The sequence below is a fragment of the Penicillium expansum genome (assembly GCF_000769745.1).
Source record: "Penicillium expansum strain MD-8 chromosome Unknown contig50, whole genome shotgun sequence".
NCBI lineage: Eukaryota > Fungi > Ascomycota > Eurotiomycetes > Eurotiales > Aspergillaceae > Penicillium > Penicillium expansum.
Window position 1 is genome coordinate 1 of NW_015971296.1, and position 18673 is coordinate 18673.

Consider the following 18673-nt stretch of genomic DNA (forward strand, 5'->3'; position numbering starts at 1 on the left):
TAAAAAAAANCCCCCCCCCCCCCCCCAACCAGCTGATTCAACCAGACCTTCAGATACACACATGCCTTCTATTGATAAAATATTTCTCCGCCTAGCTTTCATTATTATCACCGTAGCCCGAAATACACGTCAAACTTTTCTCAATAGGTGGGGCATTTTACTCATAAAGATCTTTCCAAATTGAACTATCATGCGGTCTAGCCGTACGGAGTACAATGAACTTCTCTAGCTGTGTTCCAGCCAAAAAAAGCTAGCCATTTCCCAGTCAATGAGCCCCACGATCTGGTCATTGTCAACTATGCAGTTGGACTTGGTAAAGTCGTTATGCATGAAGCTCATATCTGGGTCGGTATTGATGCCCGAGAAGAGAATATCAGCTTCTAGGGGTTGGATATGGCCACTACTGAGAATGCCGGGATCAGGCACCACGTGGGAGCGGAGCTGGCCTCTATCGGTGGCTTGATGGATTGTAGCTGTCGAAGTACCGCTTGTGCTTGCTGTTTGAAAGACTTCTTTTGGCTTTGCGAAAGATACGGCCATGCAACGGTCAAGGCCACACCTGGAAGCCTTTCCTGGACAGATACCTGACGGCCATTGATCTAATGGGATGTAAGCGATAAGCAAAATACTAAGCAATGAGACGAGAAAAAGTACCTCGCCGTTAAAGTAAATGTCGGGCACTTTGATATATTTTAGGACATTCTTCGCAATAGCAATAGCTTCTACTTCATTTGCATCGGCATACGTGTAGCCTGTCTCCGTATACTCTGCACTCTTTTGCTTATGGAGATGGCTCGACTTAATGATGATACTGCCGACGGCAAACACATCGCGACTACGCTCCACCTGGGTAGATCCTCGCCGATTCATTGCAAAGATCAAGTATAGAAGCCCAGTATTGTAATGAGTGTTAACTGAGAGTTGACATAAGTTTTGGAGAATAGCGGCCGTAAAGCGACCAGTCCACATTTAGGTCAGACGGGGGAATGTAGTCAGGGTCCGTTATATATGGATTTACAGTCAAAAAATGGCAAGTAACAAGTCGATGACAATGGGTGAAACTTAAGGAAGCTGTTAATTTGTTTCTTCGTCAAATTCAAGATCTGACTTGAAGCAATTGGTCTTAGCGATGGCTTAATTTGCCTAGCGGTCAACATGCGGACAGCCGCAAATTGACGGTGTATAATGTCCCTTTGCTTCATTCTGCTGCTTCAGCCTACGATGGTCAATTATTATAACTTATTTCCTTTGCTATAATTTATTATCATCAAACTTGGAATGCAGCCCAAAATAGCTGCTTTGCATCGGTTCAACCTTTCCCCGGACTAAAATGTACATTGGCCTCGCTTTCATAAAAGCGGCGGCAGCTATGCTTTGAAACAGGAAAGCCCCGCCCGGCAGAGGGAATATCCCATGGAACCTCGCACGTATTGTGAGGCTAAGTATTTTCCGTCTGAATTTCGAATTTCATCTTATAACATTGCAGGCCCTCCCTCTCTGAGATCTGCATATCCAAGGAAATCAATATACACAATTCATCATGTCTGTCACAGAAATCAACCAAACGCCACCAGAAGAGCCCATCACCATCCCCTCCGACCGCGATGGCGTCGCCTATCTGTACGGCCACCCTCTTCTGAACTCTCTCTCCCCACCTCTGCACCAGACAGTCTACAATGCCCTCGGTCTCAACTGGACCCAAATCCCACTATCCAGCGTGTCTGGTCCATCAGAGACATACCCTCCCCCCTACACACGGTCGCCGCCAATTGAGAAATATCTGGCATCAATCAAGTCCAATCCTAAGTTCGTCGGCTCGTCCGTGACAATGCCTCACAAGGTCGCAATCATGCCATACCTAGACGATCTTACCGAGCACGCCCGCCAAGCCGGTGCCTGCAACACTATCTTCATGCGCGACGACCCAACAACCGGCCAGCGCCAGTACGTCGGCACCAACACCGACTGCGACGGTATCCGGGAAGCCCTCACACAAAACGCACCTGATCCATCACGCTTCCGCGGCCGACCCGCCCTCATCATCGGCGGCGGTGGCACTGCCCGCACTGCCATTTATGTTATGCGCCGCTGGCTGGGTTCCAGCCGTATCTACATCGTCAACCGCGACGCCGCTGAGGTCGCCGCTATTCTCGAGGAAGACCGTCGCCGCAACCCTAACTACAATGCCCAGGCTCCTCTTATCCCTGTCACCGACCCTGCCGAGGCTGCCCGTCTCGAATCCCCCGCGGCTATCGTCTCTGGTATCCCCAACTACCCCCCGAAGTCTCCTGAGGAGCTGCGCTCTCGCGCTATCATCCAGGCTTTCTTGGGTACTGCTGCCGATGCGGACAAGCAGGAGGGTGTCATCTTGGAGATGTGCTACCACCCCACACCCTGGACTGAGATTGCTCACCTGGCTTCTGCCGGTGGGTGGAAGGTCATCCTCGGCTCTGAGGCTCTGATCTGGCAGGGTCTTGAGCAGGCCCGTCTTTGGACTGGGAAGGATATCATCGGTACCCCTGGCCTTGTGCAGGAGGTTAAGGACCTTGTTGCTAAGACCATTGCGGAGCGGGCATCTGCGAAGTCTAGCCTGTGATTTTCTTTTACGATCATGTTATGATTTTTTAATCATTGTATAGAGCGCAAAGTAGTCGCGATTTGCATTGTCTATATATAAGTGAATGGTGTCTCTGATTTTGAAATACAAGTCACTCTAGATCTACCAAAATGTCAATATGTAAATAAGTACACCTCATCCAACGTTACAGTATAAGCTATTCAAGCCCCAGGGCGTGAGTATTCCAGGGTACGGACTCGGCGCCAGACTTCGCGTACTGTCCGTTCCTGTGTCTCACGGCCTGTTTCAGTGGCAGATGGGCCGGCGGGTCTGGAGAGTTATTAGCAAGATCCAACACAAGGGAAACAACTTAGACTCACCTAATAGCCAAATATAATCTGCTGCCGAGTCGGACATCCTCGATTGGTCCCGTATCCACATCCTCTGGGGGATTAGCAGTAGTCATAAGTCCACCCGCCTCTAGAAGAATAGCGGCACCAGCAGCGATATCCCTATAATAGTTAGCACCAGCCTATTGACTCTCCAAGGGATAAAAAAAAAAGCAAAACTCACCACTCCCAACAACCTCCCTCCCACCAAATATCAAAAGACCCCATAGCGACATACACGAGATCGAGCGTTGCACTACCCAAACTGCGCATACCATGCACCATACCACCTTTCCCATTGCGACTACCCACCTCCGCAGCCATATTAACAAAACTCTCAATCTTGCGTTGCATATTTCCATCTGGAATATCGCGACGGTCTTTACCCCATTCGCAAGAAAAGATACACTGGGAAGGGGCATTGGCGGGCATAGGTGGGGTTGGGTTGTGGATGAGCGGAAGGCGGCGAGTCTCGTTCAGCCAGGCCCCGCGCCCGCTGCAGGAGGACCAGAGCTGATCTGTAAATGGAGCATAGACTACACCAATTATTGGCTTGTGTTCCACGATGAACCCGATTGAGACACAGAACATGGGGAAAATGTGCGTGTAGTTTACGGTTCCTGTGGGTGGAATTATTAGTCGAGTGTCTTGCGATGTCGGTTTGAACCCGTGAACAATCCGACTGTTCATGGTACTGGAAGTCCTGATTTACCATCTAATGGATCAATGCACCATGTTGGTTGCTCGTCAATGAGGTAGTCGCGTGACTGGCCTTTGGCATATGCCTCCTCGCCGAGGAATCTCGTGGTCTATTAGTTTCGTCGTCGGTGGATTTTGGCAGAGAAAAAACTTACTTATGAGACGGATATCTGGCCTCGAGAGCGCTCCTGATGAATACTTCGACGTCTGCCAAGTAGAACTGTTAGTGACTATTTCTGATATGCCTGATCAGCTGCACCGCCTTACCTTCGTCCGTCTGCGTCACAATGTCTACTGCGTTTTCCTTCTCCTCAAAGGTGTTAGATGAGCCATTGGCGCCTGAGATACGCTGGTCGACACGCTCCATAAGCAGCTTGCCTGCCTTACGGCCCAGGTCTATTGCAAATGCGTAGATCTCATCCAGCTCATCTTGGGAGAAGGGTCCGACGGCCATGGTGGAACGGGTGAACAGGGATATATGGATACAAGAGATGTATCAAGATATGTTGATATAAGGAAACATTCCAAGTTTGAGGGGGAATCTAGCTCCTTTTGAGTCATCCGGTGAAAATTGGAGGTCTAAAATAACCGCCACTAGCCGACCTCGGGAGTTTCCAAGGTATCGAGATGTTTCCCCACTTTATGGAGACTTTATAGCTTCAAGGATATTACTTGGTATACCTTCAATACTTCAATAGAAAGCCTCATAGTTCTATATATTTTTGTCCAGCTTCACTCACTACGAATATATCTGCCCTATATGGTATAGAATCAGCATGATATCATACATGTCCTTGTTGGAGAGAAATTCATCAAGATCTATATACACATATTTGTTGATAGCTCTAACTTCTCTCGTTGATATTACCCTTTCTCGCCAAGCAGCTAGGTTCAATGCATGATTGCTCTCCCTACGAGTCAAAGCATAACTGAACTGAGTTGAATATCGGTGACCTTCCTGGCTATGAAAGTCTCCCTCGTATTTTACTTGACTGTTTCTTTATACTCGATCTTATATATCTTTTCTCTAACCACGTCTTTCTCTAACTTGTAGTTTTCTTTTTATTTGAATTCTGTCTTTCCCTTTCCTTTTGCTTCTTTCATATTGATCTTCATTCTACCTTCCTCTTTTTCTCATTGTTCCAACATAGCTGACTACTCCCGGTTTGATCTCAAGAGGCAGCCCAGCAGTTTACAAAACAGCCCTCTAAAACCTGGGAGCCATCGCTACGCCTATTCACTGCACTACTTTGAACAGCTTTCCTAATTCCCATTTGGAGTGAAAGGAGTCTCAGGTAGTGCGAACGCCCAAGCCCAAAATCGCAACAATGCAGCCAACATACTTCATATTCTCCGCCAACTTGCATCTCAGGCTGTTGGGAGTGGATATGCACGGCAGTGGTCCTTTCCGCTACTGTGACTCAACATTCAATTACGATCTTTGCCTATTAGACAGCCTGCTCTGAAGAAATGAACACTTGATTGTGTCACCAGGCCTCCCAAGCCCAAACCTCATCGAGTTTGTACAAGCTAAACTGGGATGCTACATATCATAATATCTATAATATCTCTTTCGATCCCGATGCCGCCCCCTCTGTGACCGGGTCAGCTGTCGGCCCCTTAAGATAGGGCACAGCTAGTCAGAATGAGATATCATCTTTACCTTCCCCTAGACTTTCACGCTTACACCCTCCCCCCATCATCTGCTCCTCACCTAACTCAAGATATTATTCAACCATTTCGTCAAATTCAGACCTTGCAGCTTTCACATATGTCTCTCAGTCCAATAGCAGTTCACCTCCACAAACCTTCCACGTATCCCTTGGGAGTTAATATTAAGAACAAGAATAGTCTGCCGCTTATACGACCTTGTTATGTCCTTTTTTGGTATTTCTTTCAGGGTCTTTTCAGAAGTCCTGTTTTATAGATATTTTGCCTTAGGTATTAGCCCCAACATATAGCATAGGCTTTAAAAAAGGTGTAAAAGGCGTAAACCGGCTTTTCTATATGATCTCATTATACGGTCTAGGATTCATGCATTAAGAATTTAACCATCAAGAGTTGGTTACAATTTTAGATATACAGTAGAAGATATGTAGAAGGCGCACTGGCGGCAATAAACTGCCGCGTCCTTTTTGCGGGAGATGCATTGTGCTCCTAACTACGGAACTAAACCCATGAAGGTCAGGGTATAGAGGGCTATCGGCCCATGCAGATTCCGAAGGTCACAAAAGGCACGCGATAATCGATATCACGGTCCTTCCAAGCGGTAGGGCCTGTCCCGCATTCAGTCTCCGACCGTCACAGCCGTTGATCAACCCGCGGGGGCCACGGTGCCCGCCGACCAGCCCCCCTGTAATGCGACGCCTGGCAATTCACCATGGCATAGAGTGGGCAAATGTCACCACTGGGAGCAGTTTATCATCATTCATGAGAGCAGTTGGCGATATTCAAGTCGGTTGTCCGTCCATTTGCTGTAACCTGTCTTGTATGGTTTCATGGTCATTATTTCCTTCGTCGTCTTTGTACTCTTGAAGCACAATACTCCGCATAACGCGCCGGGGAGCACGGCGGCCGGTGAACAGTTCAAACTGAGCGAACCCTTGCTCTGGCAGGACATCAAGGCCATCCAGGGCTACCCAACCACGATGGGATAGAGCTCGTGTTTGTTTCATGAGAAGGGTATTGAGGGGCTTGTATGCCAGCTAAAGACATTGGTTAGGAATAAAGCGTCATCGTTTGAGGCTGGTATAAAAGATAAATATGAACTTACATCAACAACAACCCCACCTGTCGGGCTTTCTAGCCACTGTGTTGGCATACGGAAGTTGGGTGCTAGCTCGCCGCCAATGCTATGGGCCGGAATTCCCGAGACAACGATTGTCGGCTGTTTGAAGCCTGCAGGCCAGGGGTCTGATAATGAAGCAATAATGCGAACTGTGAGACGGCCAGACCCGCCGGCCTCTTTTGAGTGGAGATCTTGTCGGTTGTAGTGATGGGCTAGTCTCTCCGCATTGGCGAGTGTACGGTTGTAGACAAAGATATTTTGCACACCAAGATGGATCATGGAGTAAATTGCAGCACGGGCCATCCCGCCAGATCCAATGACAAGACCTGTGGATGACGAACGTACTGCATTTGCCGGAGACAACCCGCGGCGAATGCAATTGCAGATTCCAATCCAATCAGTGTTATCACCATGGAGGCCCTTGATAGGGCCGGCACGGCTCTTTTGGAGAAAGACTGAAGATTCTTGGAGGCGGGTATCATCCAGATCATCAAGGTTGCGGATTGGGATGAGGGTATTGACGGCACCGATGGCTCGGGCATGCGCAGACATTGAGTGGAGCAAAGGGATACACTCTGTTTTGTACGGAAGACTGACACTTGATCCACCGAAGTATTGATTTTCCACCAGGTCATTTAATCCTCGCAGAGTAGGTGATTGGTGAATGGAGTATTTGTGCGGCAAACCACAGATCTTGAAAGCAGTGTTGTGCATCGCGGGCGACATACTATATGTTGTGTTGGCGCCAAAAACGAAGAATTGCATCGGGTCTAAGGCAAATGAGCTATAAAGCGCCTTCTGCACTTCGCGGGCTGTGATATATGATCGTAGATGAGTTGGAAGTTCCGTTATTAAGGACTGATGTGTGACTGGGGAGAGGACAGGGTTGAAGCATCGAGACATGCGACCAAGAGGGCCGGTGTTATAGGCGATCAGAGAAAGACTAGCAACAGGCAGGCTTTGGATGCGATGGCGAAATCTTTGCACCGCGAGGTTGTCTTCAGGTGTCTCAGCCGGTTGGCACAGTCGGACTATATCGCATCCAAGACTTTTCGCCCGCTCATAAACTTTCATATACTCATCACCATCCCAGCCCCCCGGCAGAGGATGGAAGGCTTCGAAGTGGCCAATGATCCTGGTTCGCCCACTTGCGGAGATGATCTGGGAAATAATATTGTCGTCACGAGTGAGATCTACCGTGAGGAAACCGGTAGAGAGCCGCAAGCCATGCCGGACAAGGTTTAAGTAGTTTTCATCGGTACATCTCACGGGAACTTGACTAGGAGACAAAGATCCAGTGCAGGTGGTATAGCTTTCCACATGATATATCAATGGCACAATGATGTTGCGACGAATGATTGCTACCGCCTGGCTGATACTGTCCGCAAGACTTGAGCTGAGGCCTGGCTGATCAGAAGAGTCTGTTACGTCGACTGCCAGTTCGAAGGCATCGGCGGTGAATTCCAGCTGTTCAATATCCATACCCTTGTCACATACCCTAGAAAATGGTACTGACACTGCGGTTGTGTACATACGAGATTCCACAGGCAACAGCGACAGCGGGAAAGATGCATGCTGGCTGTTAAGTTCTGCAATGTCACCAGTTATAAAGGCAATGAAGCGAAGAAAGTCTCGCTGAACTCGTTTCAACGTTAAGAACGGAATTGGAGTATGTGATCTAGGTTCTGTTCGGTGTGGTGGTGATGAAATGTTGTCATCCTTGGATAGATCCTCACTTCTGGCCTCTGATAGATTGAAAAACTCGAGGTTCGAGCACCCTCGATATATCGGGCCTGACAATTCTAGGAAATGTCGCACCTTTTGAGTATCCCACGCTTTGAGATATGACTGGATGCTCTCTGGATCTCGAATAACGTGGATAACAGGATGTGTCTGCGCAAATTCCCTAAGAAGTCTTTGGCCGTTGCGTTCCATCGAGCCGGCCCCACACGCAATTACACATCCCTCTTGGTTATCCGCTAGCATCGACTCGAAGACCCGGGCCTCCTGTTGCCGGTAGACGGACCCATCGTTTTCCTTTTTGAACACGGCACGGGAGCATCCCACACTTTGTTGGAAGTAGCGGTCTGCATCGATCAATCGTCGTCCGGATGTCGCTGCGAGGATAACCGCCAGGCTTGACTTTCCTGTGCCACGGATTCCGATCAATACAATGGATGCCTTCGGACTGAAGGTACGAGGGGTTTGAAGATGCCCATGTTCAAACAATACCGGGGATCCACGGTTCGATTGTAATTCTCTCAACGAGGGTGGACGCGAATCTCCGGATGTTTCTCTGTGTTCACTCGATCGACGAGAAGAGGGCCGGGATGAAATATGGACAGTAGAGGAGGCAACCGCGCCCGAGCTGTACTTTCGAGGACCATCGTCTAAAGCCTCGACCTCGTGAAGCTTTCGTTTTGGTGGGCGCACCAACATGGACATGGCGTATCGAGGGTCCCGCGGGAAATAAGATCAGGAGCAGGGTAATTGAGGACCCATTACCACAGACGGAATGTTGGGATTGAGGGTCTAGGGTATTAGGATGTACGTGTATAGAGGATCCGGGGATGTGGGAATGAACCAATATGGGTAAGCGGGATTTCCCAAGTTTTGCGGGGGAAAAAGAATATTCTTGGAAAGCGCGCGGGTCTGATACGCTCCAAGGTTGTTACGTAAGGCGGACGAGCACTCACCCGGAGACTTTCGGTTTTCCTCTTCCCCGCGGGGGATTTGCGCTCAGATACGAACGTGCAAAACACCTGGGGAAATTATCGAAATTGCTGTGGCTTTATCTGAATTGCGCCGCTAGATTCCCCAAAAACCAGCTTCGAATCCAAAGCCTAAAGCCCAGTCTACACGCGATTACCTTTTGCAAAATAGTGACTGGCTCACCGCTAGCCGGGTATCCAACCTTCCCCGGAAGAACCCTGTTGGCGTGCACCTTGCATTGTGCTGCACCTACCCTCAACGTCGCGCTTCGGTCGTTAGCTAACAATCCTCCCCGACGGCTCAACATACCTCCAGTGGGGCACATTTTCATGGCGTAGTCGCCGCCTCGCCCGTGCAGTCGCCTGTCGGCAAAAGATTCATCAATCTCGCTTTGCGGGAGCATGCGCCCAAATTCTCTAAGTGGATCACGAGAACAACTACCATGGGCGGTGAACAGCGTCAGGCCGCTGGTGTTAGCAGCAAACCCAAACGGCGATGGACCGACCCAGAAGATGATGGGAAAGTGACGGGGGAACCGAAGCGTCAGCGAGTCTCACGCGCTTGCGATAGTTGCCGGACGAAAAAGGACAAATGCGACGGAATACAACCAATTTGCTCGACATGTGTATCGCTCTGCCGACCCTGTACCTACAAGACCAACCCGAAGAAGCGAGGTCTGCCTACGGGCTACATCCGCTCGCTGGAGTTGCTTTGGGGACTAGTCTTCCAAAAGATCCAAGGCAGTGAAGATGTCATGCGAGCTTTGATGAGATCAATCAATCTTCCGGGTCACTTGGCTACGATGGGCAAGGAAGCGGAGGGGTCCGATGCATTGCTAGCGTCCTTCAAAAACAGCACAGTACTCAGAGACATTGAACGCATTCTGATAGTACTGGAACAGCCGGAGGAGGAAAGGGAGCGAAATCTCCAGGCATATAGCGAGGGGGAGACACCTCTAGATATCGAAGGGATTCTTTCTTCCGCTGAAGCACAGGAGTGGCAGATCCCAGAAGGCATAGAAGCTCGTGAGACGCCATTACCAGGAGCATCGCCGACTCGAACCGCAGTAGCTATCGCTCCAATGAAAGTTACTGGACCACGCCCGACTACAGACTGCGGTATTCAGACAAGTCCGCCAGATGACCGACCCTTGTCTTCGTTCCCCTTCCCACCGAATCCTGGTTATCCTCGATCGCTCTCCACGAAACCCCCTCTCCAACTCCCCTACAACGCATGGCCCCTTTTTGATGTGTATTTCTCCTACACGCAGTGTTGGTTTCCCATACTCGAAAAGCATGACATACTTCGCACAGCTTTTCAGTATACCGAAGGCGACGTATACGCATCGGGTCTAACACCCGGGTCTGGGGAGCACGCGGCCTTGTGGGCTGTTCTCACTCTCGCCTCGCTCCAGTATGCTTCTATCTCAGCCTCCAGTGAATTAGAAGAGCAATCTAGTGGTCAGATGACCCCATCACAAATGTATGTTACTGCTCGGCAATTGATTCCGCCTGAGAGTGGCCCGCACGAAATCGGACATGTGCAAGCACTATTGATCCTAGGTCTGGTCAAATTCGGACAGCAAGAATGGACTGGCTCCTGGATGCTTGTTGGTCAGGCTGTTCGGATCGCGCATGTACTAGGTCTCGATCAACCATCATATCCATCATCGTCAAGAACTCCAGATCAAGAAAAGCACATTGGCAGAGCGAAACATGTGTTTTTGGGTTGCTTTGTTCTCGAGACCCTAATTGCAGAATCAATTTCGCAATTCCCATCCTTGCGAAAGGCAGACTTAGCCAGGATAGGCTCTATCAACGAGGACGGTCTTGAGGAATGGCATCCCTGGGAAGATCAAACTGGGTTACGGCCAGCCCAATCCTCGCGGGCGTCTATGCAGCGCGGTCCCCTTCACTCGTTGAGCACTTTCAACCGCCTCGTCAGTCTCGTATCGATTTTGAATGATCTGTGCTGTTGCAAGCACGATCCAACAATCTCTCGATCACAGCTAGAGCAGCTGGAGTTACAATTACAACGCTGGGTAACTGAATTACCCAAGAGCTATCGTGTCGATCTACAAAGTCGCCCTGTGAGACTAGCTTCTCCGCATGTTTTTGTGTTAGAGATGACATATGAAAGTGTTGTCATTGCTCTCAGCTCTCAAATTGCCATTCGTGAATATGATCAGAACATACCTGAACCTCCTCACAAATTCCGTGCTACAGAAAGCTCGAAAAGGCTTGTGCGATTGCTTCAGGCCTACATGGAGACATACAGCTTTTCAGCTACCGCACCAACCTTCGGTCTAATGCTTCGATTTGGCCTCCCGCGATCCATTTCTAAGGACCTCCCGTCAGTCCTTGATATGGGGTTACGAAACAACATCCACAATTTTTCCTCCCAACTTTCTGCTTTGTGGACCATGTCAGACCAAAAGGCCGCTGGTCGAAATGTACCGCGAAGACCCCAACTGCTGGGTACCTCTCCTGCGGTCTCACAGCACATCGATGCCTCTACCGGCGGAGATATGGCAATCCCCCCATCGCGTTCAATAGCCACACCCTCACATGTTCTTCATACAACACATGCGACACATGCAGCCCAGAATAATACACATGCTGCGGCTGTCCCTGAAACCCCATTCCTCTCCACGCCTTGGCTTAGAACCACACAACACATCGAAGATGTTTCTCTTCTCCGCACGCCGTCATCCCTAACCTCTGTTGGGGGTGCCTCCGAAGTTCCCCCACAGCAGGGTCACTTGGATAGTTCTCTCAACAATGGGCTTCCTCATCCTACATCGGTGGCTAGTGAAACCCATAACAGTACCGGAATACTCGCCGAGCTTTCGCCATCATACCATCAAACCGCACAGTACCATACAACGGCATATCACGACCCATCGGTCAATATGGGCACTTTTATTGATATGGATGGCTATGCGCCTCCACGGAGGCAACGAATCGCTCCAGATCTCGATGCATTATTCGATGAGCTGGCGTCATTGGATGGTGCCGAAAAGTACGCATCTATCTCTTTTTTTTCTCTGTATAATACTGACTTTGACCCCCTATAGAGCCGACAATCAACCAGAATTCATGCAGAACCTAGGTTTTGTCTCTGACGTGGGCATTCCGGAGCTCTACTCGTTTGCCGGTCAGATCGAGCCTTTCTTGCTGGCACAACCCCAGCAGCTACCCAATAATGGCACTTCCTCTGGTATGCGACGAGAGTCGCAGCCTCTTAACATGTCGGGAACCCCCAAGCGATGATGTCCTGTAGGATCATTCCATTCCGATGATCTCAATGCCATGGGAACACACTGTCGCCGCTGGTCGGCCTCATTGGCCTCTCGGCCCGCTGTCTGTGCGGGTCCTGAGGAGCAAGCGGTACATTTATAGTTCCTGGCTCCCATACTCTATCGCATATTCGAAGCCTCAAAGGGGGTTCCCGATCTCTTATATGGCACATATCCACATACAGAAAGCTATCCCAGGCCAGGCAACTGGTCACAAGATACCTTATATGACATATATGAAATCACTACATGTATGTAGTCTAGAAATTCATTTTTCAAACGGATAAGCCTCTACAGCAGGACTTCGCCCACATGAGTACGTAAAAGCTTTCCATAAAGAGTATATGAAATCACGACTTCCTCTTCCGCTAAACCATTGGTGGTGCACAACTAGTCTATCGAGCAGCGGTTGGAGTTTAAAGTGAGAGGCGAAGAGATCATCTACCGCTTACTAGAATAGTTGCCTAACGATACTCGTATCTGTATGAAACATCCCATCACAACATAATTGCCAACTCGATTATAGCGCAGCCTTAGCCTCCTTCTCCTTCTCCTCAAAATTAACACATACATGCTCAACAGCAACCTTATACCCATAAACACCAAGACCAACAATAATGCCCGCAGCCTTATCGCTGAAGTACGAGTGGTGTCTCCAGGGCTCGCGCGCATGGACATTGCTCACATGGAGCTCGATAAAGGGGATAGCGACACCGAGCAAGGCATCGCGGATTGCAACGGATGTATGCGTGTATGCGCCCGGGTTGATGATGATACCGTCGACTTTGCCACGCGCCGCCTGGATGCGGTCCACGATCGCGCCTTCGTGGTTCGACTGGAAAGATTCAAGAACGGCACCATGGCTGGCGGCGACCTCGCGGCTGTTCAATTCTACATCGGAGAGTGTTGTGTGGCCATAGATGTGTGGCTCGCGTGTGCCCAGGAGGTTCAGATTTGGGCCGTTGATTAGAAGAATGGATTTGCCCATTTTGTGTGGTTTGATATCGGTGGAGTTGAGATAATTTGATTTTGGGATTTTGGGGGAGTGTGAAATTGAGAGATTTGATATTGGGAGATGAGATTCAACGTAATAATCAGGTAGTGTGGTCATCGGATATATTCTTTTTATACTCTTCTCCTTTGGTCTTGTTCTCTCCGCATTTTGCCCTGCCCGGCAGAGCGCTTTGCCGTGGATTTTGTGGAGACATGGGGGTTGTGGGATAGGCGGATTTGCCCATGGTCATGTTGTCTGCTGTATGATTGGATGGAATAGTGACTATTTTTTCTTAATTTTCCGATGATCTCATTGAAACTAATTATTCGTGGGGGTACAATAGTGATCAAATCTATACGGTTTGCCCCTCACCATCTACTAACACATCCCAAGATTGAAGGGCGAATATCTCAAATTAATATACAACTTTTACTAGGACTGCCCCTATAACTCTGGTTCTGGTTTTTACTCCTAATAATTAGCTAGTCAAACCGTTGACTTGAGTTGGAAACAGATGGGCTTCTCATAAGAGCAGTACACACACACACACACACGTTAAACCCACGCAACCAAATCATAGACACCTATGCTAGCATCTAAATGGATACCTCACAAACACTCAACGGAATTGCAGGACATATGATAGTCCGCAATAGTCTTCGTTCCACAAGCTTTCCAGTGCATTTATGAAACACGTCTTCTCCCATAATAAGCTCGATCTTCAACTGATGGTGAACAGTAATTCCCTTCGTCATCTTGCCTGGTGAGGAGAAATAACATTCTTCAGGAAGACAACACTCTGGATTATGGCCATCTCTATCGGCGCGGATATCATATGCAGCCAGGTCAATGTCATCCATGACCATTGCCCGTTTCGGGATTGTAAAATCAAACGGAATGCAAATAGCTGGTTTTTCTCCTCCCTTTCCCCCGACATTCTGTTCATGTGGTTGCTTAACGTAGGGATTAAGGCTAAATCCCCAGTATCCTTTAGTACTCCCTTCACACAACTTGCGGACCGTCTGTTGTTCGCAGATAGAATATTTCTCGTCTAGGCTGCTAGGCTTGCTCATCATCTTAACTATTTCTTCAGCATGCCACCTCAGCTCTCGCACCACAAGATGGCGGAGTTCTGCTTCTCGATTCGCTGGGGCTGTCTCCCAGTGGGTATGGATTGTAGCTGTGAAAGAGATCCTTGGGCCAGACCTCGGTGTTGAGTTTTGTAAGAGGGACATTCCTTGTATGGCGTTCGAGGTTGGGAAGTATAGGCGATGCTGAGTCTGTTTCGGATCGGCCTGAATCATCTGCCGGTTTAGCTTTAGAGGTTGGCGGTGGGTGATAATCCCGTTGTTCAATGTCGCTACTATGGCTTCTATTGCGTAGGTGATAGTTCCAAGAGGCGTTTTTGTCGTCGCGGGTATGTTCATTGGAATGTCCAAGTAGAAGTAGAACTTTGAGATAGTTCTCCCTTGGGAAATCTCAACCCCTTCCTTAGACAATATCGGCAGGGAAATGCCTCGAAGTGTTCGTTCAATCCTTGAACCCGGCCGAGGCGACTTGTTTGTTGAATTCCAGATCGAAGGACACAAAGTCCGCCGACTATTTTTGCTGTCGGTTGTAGATGTCACAGCCTGAATGAGCTGAACGCGGATTTGGGTCATATTGACCAGGGGTGAAAATGAACACGCTGAGAGAACGACATGTCCTGCCAAAGCAGAAACCTCACGATTTTCATGGCACTGGCTATTGACATGGTGTGTAGAGGGAGCAACGAGGTCGAGATTAAGAGAAGGCATGATGAAAAATATGATTATACTAGTTGTGTGCGCTGGTATGTGTTCAAATGGTCATATAAATAAAAAGAAAGGAAGAGAGAGTCGTACTATACTTCTGTTGATACCGGCGATCTTTCCTATAAGAGGCAGCCAAGACGGAAACATTAAGTTTATGACGGGATCTACCTTGATGTCCAAGCTTGATGTCTGCATATCAGGTACAACTGCATACGGAGTACTCCGTACATGCATTAACAATCCAGAATCCGTTACTTCGTACGGAGAGAATTGCCCAGGTGAGCGTTATGGAATACCTAGTTAGATAGCTGAATTAGCATGTAACCTTCAGAATTGCACAATCAATCTTCGGAATCCGGATGACATCGATCATTATATGAGGGGAAACCCTATGTAAGAACTACTCTGTTCACATGTGATTGTGTATATGGTATGCGTGTGGGATCTGGTCCCCTCGAGTGGACAGCGCCATTCCGCTTGCACTAAACTCCTGAATAGGTTTAGCGCGGTTCAACTTCGTCAAAGGCATCAAATTCCCATTTTTGTATCACATGACACACTCAAAAACCAGTGCCCATATCAACGCCCTGGTTCTATTCCAAGATTCTCTGTGTTTCGTAGTAGAAAGTCGAATGGGATAGACAAATGTCCGCAGGTTCTACGGAACAGTTGGCTGTTAAAGGTATGGATATCACCTTGTGCTAAAGCGGGGTCCTAACAATACCAGATTGTCCAACGTGTCAAAGGCGACGTATCAAGTGCGATCGGGGCCTTCCCGCCTGCCGCAAATGCGGCAAACGCAATTTGGAGTGCCCTGGCTACGGCCTACAGCTCAAATGGGTCCAGGGCGTCGCTAGCCGCGGTAGTCTGCGGGGCAGAGCATTTCCCTCACTCGATGCTCCTATTACAGTATCAGACTCGCCTCCTTCGGATATCTTAACAGACACCCGTACTACTGGAAACGGAATAAATGCTCTGGATCGGTACAACCGTTCCATGACACGTTTCTCACGGGGACCCCTTCCATCCCCCGCTTCGGAACTTTGCTTATCGCAAGCTCGACCACTGCATGTTTCACGGTTGCTCTCCTGGTTCAACGACCGAGTCGCCCATCGACTTGCGTGGGTTCCGCAACAAAATGCATGGCGCCATATGATTCTGCCAATGGCGGAAAGCTCTGAAACCGTTCTTTCTTCCATTCTCGCCATTGCCGCCCATGATCTGGCATCGGAGTACCCTCCAAATGACCTAGGACATGGAACATTCCAGCAGATGTCGAAAAACTATCAAAATAAATCTCTTGCTCTTTTGGCTCAAGAGTTGAACAGTCTTTCTACATCTACATCGGCACTCCAAGCGAGCACAACATCTGCCTATACCCTTGCATCTGTGATTCTTCTCTGCAACAATGAGTTTATGAAACCACAAGGCGCCGGGTGGAGGGTTCATCTCTCCGCTGCGAGGGAAATCATCCTTGCAGCGGGAAACCGACCTTGCCGGCACCACCAGCTGGCCTGTATCGAACAGTTTCTCATGTTGGAATTTTATGAGGCTTCGGTGTGGGCTGATTTGACGACATTTGATAATTATAACATGGCGATCAAGTCCCCTCCTGCTAGCGCCGAGAACGCAGTCTTTACCGACTTCATTCAGGTCATTGACCACATCACCCGCCTGGAGCGTCTGAGATTTTGTTCCGGGACAATCGAGCAGGCTTCATCATACGGCCCGATGCAAGACATCCAGTCGCAGATTGAGTCGGCTAGAAACAACATGATGCGTCTCAGTAAATCTATTCACTTCTCCTCCAAAGCTGATCAACATGGCTTTGAACTGGTAGTGTGGATGTACTACCACGCAACTATAATTTACAGCCATCAAGCTTTATCAGAGGATGCTACTGGTGGTAATTATGTGCGCAAGTCTCGGGATGAAATCCTCCGCTATGTACAATTTCTCTCCGGGACGCGAGACGGCATGTTCGCCCAGGACCTTGTCTGGCCCCTTTTCATGGCAGGAACTGAACTCCAAGGACATCCTACCGGTCAAAGGATCATTCAGGAATGTTTTGGTAATGTCATGCGTATCAGCCGCACTCTGGATAGAGCGCGTGTTCTTTCGTTCGTTGAGACCTGGTGGAACGACCCTGGTACTCACACATCTTGGATTGACATGGCTCGAAAGCAATCTCAATCTTCGCAGTGTGACATTCTTATTGTATAATAGGTGGAAGCTAGGCGTCACAAGAGATCATGGCGATGATTGTTTCTGCAAATCATGGTCTATCAAGCGCAAATACCACTAATGATCCTGGATGACTTCTAAATACTTGCAAATTTAGGAGGCTACCAACTTATATACCGGCTTCGAACAATTCTTAGAACCCCTCCACGCAATTTGCTATGAAACTAGAAGCGAGGCCCTTGATGAAGAGACCTTCGAACCACGGCGTCATGCTCTTTGCATTGCGTTGGATATTGCCGTGGCTGGACAAGGAACGTAGTTTCTTCACAGGTTGGGCGACAATTGGTGGGATAGGCTGGAGGATCGGCTAAATAGAGTCCAAGCAGCGTTTTGCGCGTCGCTTAGGTGCGTTTATAGCCACTTGTTGACATATTCAAATACCATGTGTGAGGGCCTGGCCCTCAGGGGATGGATGACGGATGTATTATTAAGCAGCGTAGCTTATCCTACGCAGTAATTCCATAGCAATACAAGCATCTTTACCACAACCAGGCTTATTCTATAACACATTGGTAGCATGTCCTGCTAAAGCTAGAGGTTCTCTGGTTGGACATACTATACGGTTACCGAATTCTCCGGTCGCTAAGCCCCTAGGTTACCAGCGGCTAAAGGGTTCAGATCACCTACGCCCTCCCCCCTTGACCCCCTATCGTTTTTACCGAAAATTTTTTTCGGGTTGCGTTAAATGTAATAGCGCTCCGGCGAGCGCTCCGGATTATATACGGTTGTGTCTCACACTACCTATGTTATAACAAACCGCGGGCCTATCGCTCGCGTATAGTCATTTCCTCTATATACGGGGATCGCGAGCTTAGTTATAGACCTGGCAGTGACCCTCCGGGTGGTCCATGACCTTGGACCCTCCGAGGGTCCAGCGACCCGCCAAGACCTAAATTTTGACATAAATATATATAAATCATGGTTTATAAGCATATTATTTCCTAATTAGGATAGGTTATGCATGCATAATTTCCTTGGCGGGTCCAGAATCCGGACTTTGGACCCTCCTTAGCGTCTTGGCGGGTCCAAATGGAGGGTCACTGCCAGGTCTACTTAGTTACCTAACTGTAGGGACTTACTCCTTCCCTAGACTGTCGCTCTTCCCCTAACTATCCGGTTACCTAACCTAGGAGCTTATTCTAACTAGACCTGGTAGTGACCCTCCGGGTGGTCTATGATCTTGGACCCTCTACCCGACC

General features: G+C 48.8%; 8 protein-coding genes across 8 annotated transcripts; 3 read left to right on the top strand and 5 right to left on the bottom strand.

Annotated features, from left to right (window-relative positions):
- Positions 1 to 225: 225 nt before the first annotated feature.
- On the bottom strand, positions 226 to 870 carry PEX2_101310 (Aminoglycoside phosphotransferase; the record flags this gene model as incomplete). Its single annotated transcript, XM_016747401.1, has 1 exon — positions 226 to 870. One exon carries the CDS (start codon positions 868 to 870, stop codon positions 226 to 228), a length of 645 nt encoding a protein of 214 aa, XP_016599138.1.
- A 670-nt stretch (positions 871 to 1540) lies between these two features.
- On the top strand, positions 1541 to 2596 carry PEX2_101320 (shikimate dehydrogenase family protein; the record flags this gene model as incomplete). The annotated part of the gene is made up of 1 exon (XM_016747402.1): positions 1541 to 2596. The coding sequence occupies one exon, from the start codon at positions 1541 to 1543 to the stop codon at positions 2594 to 2596; it is 1056 nt and encodes a 351-aa protein (XP_016599139.1).
- Positions 2597 to 2778: 182 nt separating this feature from the next.
- PEX2_101330 (inositol monophosphatase family protein) lies at positions 2779 to 4099 on the bottom strand (the record flags this gene model as incomplete). Its single annotated transcript, XM_016747403.1, has 6 exons — positions 2779 to 2887; positions 2938 to 3069; positions 3131 to 3566; positions 3659 to 3747; positions 3801 to 3852; positions 3913 to 4099. 6 exons carry the CDS (start codon positions 4097 to 4099, stop codon positions 2779 to 2781), a joined length of 1005 nt encoding a protein of 334 aa, XP_016599140.1.
- A 1996-nt stretch (positions 4100 to 6095) lies between these two features.
- PEX2_101340 (putative quinate pathway repressor protein QutR) lies at positions 6096 to 8878 on the bottom strand (the record flags this gene model as incomplete). The annotated part of the gene is made up of 2 exons (XM_016747404.1): positions 6096 to 6350; positions 6419 to 8878. The coding sequence occupies 2 exons, from the start codon at positions 8876 to 8878 to the stop codon at positions 6096 to 6098; spliced, it is 2715 nt and encodes a 904-aa protein (XP_016599141.1).
- A 709-nt stretch (positions 8879 to 9587) lies between these two features.
- Positions 9588 to 12417, top strand: PEX2_101350 (putative C6 transcription factor QutA; the record flags this gene model as incomplete). Its single annotated transcript, XM_016747405.1, has 2 exons — positions 9588 to 12166; positions 12222 to 12417. The coding sequence occupies 2 exons, from the start codon at positions 9588 to 9590 to the stop codon at positions 12415 to 12417; spliced, it is 2775 nt and encodes a 924-aa protein (XP_016599142.1).
- Positions 12418 to 12963: 546 nt separating this feature from the next.
- PEX2_101360 (type II 3-dehydroquinate dehydratase) lies at positions 12964 to 13431 on the bottom strand (the record flags this gene model as incomplete). The annotated part of the gene is made up of 1 exon (XM_016747406.1): positions 12964 to 13431. The coding sequence occupies one exon, from the start codon at positions 13429 to 13431 to the stop codon at positions 12964 to 12966; it is 468 nt and encodes a 155-aa protein (XP_016599143.1).
- Positions 13432 to 14033: 602 nt separating this feature from the next.
- On the bottom strand, positions 14034 to 15098 carry PEX2_101370 (uncharacterized protein; the record flags this gene model as incomplete). Its single annotated transcript, XM_016747407.1, has 1 exon — positions 14034 to 15098. One exon carries the CDS (start codon positions 15096 to 15098, stop codon positions 14034 to 14036), a length of 1065 nt encoding a protein of 354 aa, XP_016599144.1.
- A 777-nt stretch (positions 15099 to 15875) lies between these two features.
- On the top strand, positions 15876 to 17453 carry PEX2_101380 (Zn(II)2Cys6 transcription factor; the record flags this gene model as incomplete). Its single annotated transcript, XM_016747408.1, has 2 exons — positions 15876 to 15912; positions 15958 to 17453. The coding sequence occupies 2 exons, from the start codon at positions 15876 to 15878 to the stop codon at positions 17451 to 17453; spliced, it is 1533 nt and encodes a 510-aa protein (XP_016599145.1).
- Between the last annotated feature and the right edge of the window lie 1220 nt (positions 17454 to 18673).